This window comes from Hakea prostrata, chromosome 6 (genome assembly GCF_041222555.1).
Source record: "Hakea prostrata isolate BN-2017 chromosome 6, UWA_Hpros_2, whole genome shotgun sequence".
Classification (NCBI taxonomy): domain Eukaryota; kingdom Viridiplantae; phylum Streptophyta; class Magnoliopsida; order Proteales; family Proteaceae; genus Hakea; species Hakea prostrata.
In genome coordinates, this window is record NC_142605.1 from 31,036,002 (window position 1) to 31,044,004 (window position 8,003).

An 8,003-nucleotide genomic window follows, 5' to 3' on the forward strand; every position below is an offset into this window, starting at 1 on the left:
TTTTTCCTTTGTTATCCATTTCATTTAAATTAGTATATTTTATGATTAGCTTTGCAACAGTTGCGCCGGATAGGAACCGTACACCATGTTTGGCACATATTTTTTCTCATCGGTTTCCACAAGAAAATGATAAATGGGAAAACTATTTTGACCCTCCGATTATAACCTCTTACAAGAATTTCAACCATAGAGATCTGTCTCGGGATGGGGTCCACTCACACGTTGACGAAATGATCCTGTATGGGAGATGTGATTTTGCGAGAAATTGAGAAAAATATTTTCCCCTAGAAAATCGTGTTTGGACGGCGGGCGTGGCACAGAACCTCCAGAAAAAGAGGATGACATTTCAGCGGGAACGGAGGGTGCGCGGCGTGCGAACCTTAGTCAGGGGTTGTTGCTACAGTGCGCTGGGTGGGGGTTGGGTAGTTGTGCTTGGGAAACGGGGCTTCATTGGGAACTGGGTCACTGCAAATTTCTCCTTCTTTTATTGTTTTTGATTTTGATTGAAAAGTCATTCCTTAAATAGGAAGGTGGAGTTCTTTAAAACCCGAATAACCGAGAGACTGTGTGAAGGAGACAGTGAGAGTTCAACGTGAGAGACAGAGCATTGACTGGCAAGAGAGAGAGACGTATATACGTCTTTGTTATTGTACTGTGATTGACTGATTGCTGGTTCTGGTGTCGTGTTGGGAGTGTGAATTGCTGGTGAGGAAGGTCTGAGAGAGAAACTGAGATCTTTTTTCTGGGTTTAAGGTGGGGAAAGAGATCGAAGAAGGAAAAATTGCCACCTCGTGTATTCCTTTGTGTCTTCCAATTTCAAAGGAGATTAGAGTTTGGGTCGTGAGATATCAAGGAGAATTATCATGGGTACGTGCCTTTTCGTCTCCTCCTCCTCCTTTCTCGTTTTCTGATCTGGGTTTTGGGTAACCTTTTTAATTGCTATTCTTCTGCGTAATGGGTAACTCTCTTTTCTAGTGTACAATAGATAATATTCGCTGTGTTTGCTCTTTTAATGTTTCATTCCTTTTGTTTTGATTCTGATACGAATTCGTGAATTCGTGAATTCGTTGCTTGTATGGTTTACTTTTCTGTTCGCAATTGGTATATTTGCTACTATTACAAAGGATTTCAATCCTTTTTTCTCGTTTCCTCTGCTTGCTTTACCGCTTTCATTAACTGGTTTCGGTAAACAGAGATTTATTGTCTTCGTCAAGAGTTTTCCTGGAATTCGAGAATTGGGTGTTCCCAGTATTATTGTTTTACTGCGTTGTTTGGCATTCTCTGCCTTTCACCTCCCGAGTGGTTTCTTCTGGGATACTTGGAGTGGACGTTCTTTGATGTATTCTTTTATTGTTTTCCAACAATATTTTACAGTTCCTATTTCCTAGTGGTGGGCTTGATTCTCTGATTCTGATGAAGGGCCTAATTTTGTCCCCATTTGTTCAGAGACCGAGTGGAGTCCTTCATGGGATATGGATGATGAGTATGAAAAATTTATTCGAAGGATGAACCCGCCCAGGTATGTAAAATTTTCAATTTCACTGTGTGCCTAAGTGCCATTTCAATTTTTATGATGCTTGAAATTTCACTCTTCCCTGTATCTTTTGTATCATGGTGTTCAGGGTTGTTATTGACAATGAAGCTTGTAAAACTGCAACTGTTATACGAGTATGTTCTCTTCTATTATCAAGTTTTTTGTTTGTATGCTTCCTTGGATTTTTCGTTGTTGCTGATTTTAGTGTATTTTCTTTCCCCCATTTATGGTGAAGGTGGACAGTGCAAACAAACATGGAATACTTCTGGAAGTCGTACAGGTTCTTACAGATCTGAACCTTATCATAACTAAAGCTTATATATCTTCTGATGGATGTTGGTTTATGGATGGTAAGATTTCCCACCTCCCTTCTCTTATTCTGATCGTTTACTGCGCTGCCCTGCTACTGTGATATGTCTTCTTTCTTCTTGAAATATTTAAGTGGGTTTCCAATTCCACCAGTTTTTAATGTTACTGATCGAGAAGGAAATAAGCTTAGAGATGAAGGGCTTCTGGATTATATTCGTAAGGTCAGTATTGCACTTAAATTAGACTCTACTGATGCTTTACTTAATTCTCTCTTCGTTTGAAAGTTACCCCATAGTCATGCTTTAAGGGATTTTTTTTTTCAGTCTCTTGGAACAGATTCCTGTTTTGTACCCACGTTGAGGTCTGTAGGGGTGGAAGCATCAATGGACTATACATCTATTGAGCTTACCGGCACTGATAGACCTGGGTTACTCTCGGAGGTCTGTGCTGTCCTCGCTAGCCTGAAATGCAGTGTTGTCAATGCGGAGGTATGGACGCATAACACTCGGGCTGCAGCTGTGATGCAGGTGACTGATGAGATGACTGGTACTGCAGTCATAGATGCAAAGAGGTTGTCTCAGATTAAGGCACTTCTTTTTAATGTACTCAAGGGTAGCAACAAGAGCAGAGGAGCTAAGACTGTTGTTTCTGTTGGGAGCACTCATACTGAGAGAAGACTTCACCAGATGATGTTTGCTGACCGGGACTATGAACGATCGCATGAGGATGCCCCAGATGAGACACTTAGACCTAATGTTACGGTCGATAACTGGTACGACAAAGACTATTCGGTGGTTACAATACGGTGCAAGGATAGGCCTAAGCTCCTCTTCGACACAGTTTGTACTTTGACAGATATGCAATATGTGGTTTTCCATGCAAATGTTGATGCTGAAGGGCCTGAAGCGTATCAGGTATGTCACATTGTTTGTGTGTGTGTATGTTTGGTTCTTGTGTGCCTGATGTGTGTCATTCACAATTTATCCCCAGTTACTTGGGATTAGGCTTTTGAGTTTGAGTTTGAAGCCAATTTCATTTTCATTCCTATTGAAGGAGTACTATATCCGGCATATAGATGGGTCTCCTGTAAATTCAGAGGCAGAACGTCAAAGAGTGATCCATTGTCTTGAAGCAGCTATAGAGAGAAGAGTATCAGAGGTATGGCTGCCTTTCATTTACTGTGTCCCCCGCCCCCCACCCCCCACCCAAAAGGATTTCCATCATTAAAAAGAAAGTAACCCAAATCTGAAAATTGAACTATGGTACTGTTTGCTTTTTATTTATGATCAACAAAGTCTGAAAATCAAAAGAAAAGTTGGTTTATATTATTTGAACTAAAAGTTCTCATATTTATTTATTTGTGTAAATTTTCTGAACTACACTTGATTTGAGGAGAACAGCCTTTAAGGCCCTATGCTGTGGTATCACATGAGCTTATTTTGATGCCTTGCTTTACCCTAATTCAAATTGTGATTATGGATAAGTCAATCTTTTGTTGCCTTTCTTTCCACAGGGATTAAAGCTGGAATTATGCACGGCTGATAGAGTTGGGTTGCTATCTGATGTTACTCGCATTTTTCGTGAGAACAGCCTGTCAGTTACAAGAGCAGAAGTGACAACCAGAGCTGGCAAAGCCCTCAACACATTTTATGTCCGTGATGCAGCTGGAAATCCTGTTGATACCAAGACAATTGATTCCATCCGACAAGTGATTGGCCAGACGATACTCAAAGTTAAGGGCGATTTTGAGAATTTGAAATCACCAGCACAGGAATCCACAACCAGGTTCCTCTTTGGTGGTCTCTTTAAGTCCAGATCTTTCAGCAACTTTGGTCTGGTTTGATTCTATTCTTGAGTTGGTTATTTCAAGCTCTAAAAATTGATTGCAGTTCCAGAAGGTACAAGAATGTAAATACAACTGATCCATGCTTCACAGCAAGTTCATCAGCAAATCACCAGTGTTAGGTTGATGCATCATATAACCAATAGTTGATGTTTGCACAAATTCACAAACTATGAAAAAAAGTTTGAGACATCCTCCTGTAAAATCACCCTTTGCTCTGTTCATACTTGAGGGTCCAATCCTCATCCGGGGGTAGAAGTTAGAGGAAATTACCAGAGTTGTAAATTGAATGATCTTGATGTATATAAAATGTGAAACATTTAACCAGCCCACAAATGCTGACTTTGTACATAATAATGGTTCCCATTATTGTTTCTTGTCACTCCCAATCATGAATCAGCTAGAATTTGCAATTGCCTTTTGCTGGACTGAAAGAACTTTCTACAGAAATGTAGCTAACCAAGAATCTTGACAGGTGTATAATGGGTATTGATCAGGCAGGGCCAAGGAAGAGACAGAGGACCATATAGAATACAGGACTGGTAAGCTACTCCACCAATCAAGTGATGTTAATATTTCCTAGTCTTGAATTGGTCCAAACTCCAGAATGTGAAGAGAGTTGAGGTCTCTATAGATTTGGTAAGACTAGTTCTTGCAAGTTACAAGGACAGCCCATCCATTTGGAAAGTGAGAAGAATATGATCTTTTTGACTTTTGAAGATGGAAAGATTGCCGTTGAAAGCAGAACCAGTGAAAGTGTGACACAGCCAGAGTGGGGGAAAGCTGAAAAGGACTTGAAAACAGATCTGCTAGCCTTATTTGAATTTTGTTATTAGCCCCACCATCATCAGTCTTCTGTTACCTGTATCATCAATTGCATCATTTTTGGGTTGGGTGCATGGAAGATTAGAGCTTGTGCGGTCCCACTGCGTGGCTTCTTCTGTTTGTAAGTAGCTTAGAGCTGGGAGATGTGGAATGTGATATATTGTCCGAAGTGACTTTAGCCATATATTTGGTCATGAATTTAATTATGTGGGTTGAAAATTTTTCTTTTTATGTTGCTTGAGGATTTAAACATGGGATTAATATCCTCTACTTGTTGAATTTTTATTTGCGGCAGCCGCCGCCTAGTAGCCGACTGTCAAAATTTGACCACATCATCAAAAAGTAATTGGACGGTCTGTATTAAAACTCAAGGATTATTATATGCAAATATAACTTCTTTCTTTTTTGGATTTAGAGTTTGTAAATTTACAAACTCGAGCCCCTGGTATGTACCCGAATCTAAACCCCATTGTTTCGAAACTTCACCTCCACGCCATCTGCTTCTTCTATCAAAAGTCATCTTTTGCAAGTCCTAGTTTTAGAATTGTCTATCAAAAGTCATCTTCTTCTTCTATCAAAATGTCTTTCATTTTTGCCCCTTGGCTCAACCTGATCCTAAACCCAATTTTGCAAGCCTTAGTTTTAGAAATTCGGATCGTTCGCTTCCAACACGCTAATAGCATTGCCTCCAAACTCAAGAAGAGTCAAAAAATGAATAGTGAGAATTTGAGATATGGAAGGTTGAAGACCTGATTTTTCTTGGTTGGTAAAATTTTGTGTAAATTGAAGACCTAAAGTTTAAATGTCAACAATACCATCTTTGTGGGATTTAATGCTTTTGAGACCTTCCTCCTATAGAAAGGGAGAAATCAACTAAACAACTAGTAGTCAAAAAAGTTCGATGAATCTTTTTATACGAGAGTGAACTCATGTTAAGCATCCAAATGAAATCCACCAAGTAAAGGATTCTAGCACCAGTTACTGAATAAATGAAATGCAGCTATTGATTGGGAAAACAATACATTGAAGCAAAATGCAAGTGCCAAAAAGAGATAGGGTGTTGCTCTACTTTCTCTGCCATCCATGTTCGTTTCTTTCAGCAAGTTTGTAACCCTACAAGAGCAAGAAGAAAGTAAGAACAACAGGTTTGCAAGGGTTGGCGCGGCATTGATGGGTCGAGGGTCTTGGGTACAGCAAGGCATGGTTGCTGTGATTGGAGAAGTGGATGTAGGGGTTGAATCGTATAAAAATGTCCTCAATTGAGAGAGTGTGAATCATCTCCCTAATGGCCTTACAACCACAAATTATGTGAGGTCCACAAGTAAAAATTAATAAAACATTAAAAAAATAAATCACATCACCCTAACCCTGTAGGCCCCCTGTAATTCGTGGTCAATAGCTGTCGAGGGAGACCATCCAGACTCAACTGAGGGGCATAGAAACATATTGCCGAATTTCGGGCAGTTTGGTGATTCCAGAAACTTTTTTGAGGTTGAAACCGAGATAAACAAAAATTGGCTGAAATTTCAATGATTATTCGCGAGAAATCGCCGAATCAACCAATATATTGCCGATATCTCAATATTTTGGCGAATTCTGCCAATTTTTAAGCGATTTTTCTTGCGATTCTACAGCGGAATCTTTAAGGCCGATGAACCATCTTACTAATCCCGTCCCAATGATTCAAGCCTCAAAAAACAATGTGGTTAGGAAGGAGAATCTATATAAAATAATTTATGAAAATAATTAAAATTAAAAAGACATTTTATAGTAAAATTTAGGCTCTTTTTGGTATCAATTCTCATTCTCTATTATGAGATTTTTTTCATTGTTTTAAATGATTTGGTACCTATTATCATTTTGATTTTTATTTAAAATAATAGAAAATTTTCAAAAATCCATAATGAACTAAAAGTCCATTGTCGATTATGGGGACAATTCATTCTCTTCATTTATGCGGGGGCAAACTTAAAATTTTAAAATCAAGATGGGGGTATAACGGTAAAAACGCATTATTTTACAAAAGCCCCTCCCAAACCCTAACGGGAGCTTTCAATTCCTGCAAAAATTCTTCTCAATTTTAATGGGCGGCTTCTCAAACCCTCCTTTTTCTTTATCTCTATTAGAAAAGTTGCAAAGCACCCATCAATCTCTCCCAGGATCAACGGGACATGTAGTTCTTGAGAATCCGGTGATGCTGAATCGAAGAACTCATTCATCTCTGGTACAGAAACCTCCGGAAGCACATCGCTAGTCGCCATTGCAACCAAAACTCCTTGCTAGACACAACTGAATGACCGAGTGACCCTAAATTTCGGAATGATCTTCTGCTTTTTTTCCTTTTTGCAAGTGGAAGCGAGAATCGTATTGGGTCCGAGACTTGGTGTCCTGGAACAATATGATTTCAGGGTATTTACAGGGGAAATTTTGTGGGAAAGCACAGGAATTCTTTAGTGAAATGATTGGGGGTATTTCGGAGAGGCCGAACGAGTTAAGTGCAGTTAGTGCCATGACGGCTTGTTCAAGGATTGGAGACCTAGATTTAGGTCGGAAAATTCATGGGTTTGTTCAGGATGTTTTTGTGGGTTCATCGCTGATTGATATGTATGCCAAATGTGATTGTATACAGGATGCTCAGAAGGTGTTCGATAAAATGACATATAGAAATGTGGTCTGTTGGACGTCTATGATTGTAGGTTATACGCATAACTGGGTCTATTTAAGGAAGCAGTTCAGTTTTTTAGATGGCTCTTCAATTTTTGATCGGATATCCTTCATTCACAACAAGTTAAGGGCTCTGTGGATATCAACATGGTAGATGTACAAGGGAGAACCTTATGTTGGAGCATCTGGCATGCCACAAACAACGCTCTTTTAAAAGAAATACCATTTATATCTCTCAAATTCTGCACAGGAGTTCTTTTCAAAGAGCAGAAATTTAAACATGAAAAAACTGATTCGGTTCCTTTGGCAAATCCAACAGGAGCTTTATCACATGTTTTTAATCATGGAACATGTAACGGTTGCACACAAATGGAGCTTGGGAAAGACACAGCAGAAAAGAAGAGCGTGGCAATATCATTTGGGACAACAAAGACATCTTCTTGTAGCGCAGGCCATTCCTGCTATAGCTCTTCGCCTCTTGTTGTGGAACTTGAAGCAATCGAGGAATGGAATGCTATTGGCTCCTCCACACCTCAACATTGATAATTTACTTGTGTCATCCGATTGCAACTTTGGCTCTTCTCACCCCATAGATTGGTTAAGCTTTGGTTTATTACGGAGATTACCAACTGGTTCTCTCTATTTTATTGTTTTGGAGTTTTGAAAGGATTTATTTTTAATTTTATTTCATTTCTTTTTGGACTGATCTGTTTCACAAAGCTCTCGAACGATGCTTCCTCCTTGTTAAGAAATCGTTGAGCGAGTTTTAGATTTTTGGTGGCATGATATTATCTGGGCTTACCTTCTTTTCTTTTGATTTTTGCTGGT

The 8,003-nt window shown here is 39.3% G+C and overlaps 1 protein-coding gene across 1 annotated transcript; it reads left to right on the forward strand.

The window, feature by feature from the left end:
• Nucleotides 1-362: 362 nt before the first annotated feature.
• LOC149013336 (ACT domain-containing protein ACR4-like) lies at nt 363-4,744 on the forward strand. Its single transcript, XM_089159186.1, has 8 exons — nt 363-867; nt 1,447-1,519; nt 1,623-1,668; nt 1,770-1,884; nt 1,997-2,064; nt 2,167-2,757; nt 2,897-3,001; nt 3,357-4,744. Exons 1-8 carry the CDS (start codon nt 864-866, stop codon nt 3,684-3,686), a joined length of 1,332 nt encoding a protein of 443 aa, XP_089015312.1. The 5' UTR covers nt 363-863; the 3' UTR covers nt 3,687-4,744.
• Nucleotides 4,745-8,003: the final 3,259 nt, after the last annotated feature.

Bases quoted from the DNA above. Each gene is read 5' to 3' on its own strand.
- LOC149013336 (XM_089159186.1), top strand. The intron at 2,065-2,166 runs GTCAGTATTGCA...TTTTTTTTTCAG, and splicing joins TTCTGGATTATATTCGTAAG to TCTCTTGGAACAGATTCCTG. The intron at 3,002-3,356 runs GTATGGCTGCCT...TTCTTTCCACAG, and splicing joins TAGAGAGAAGAGTATCAGAG to GGATTAAAGCTGGAATTATG.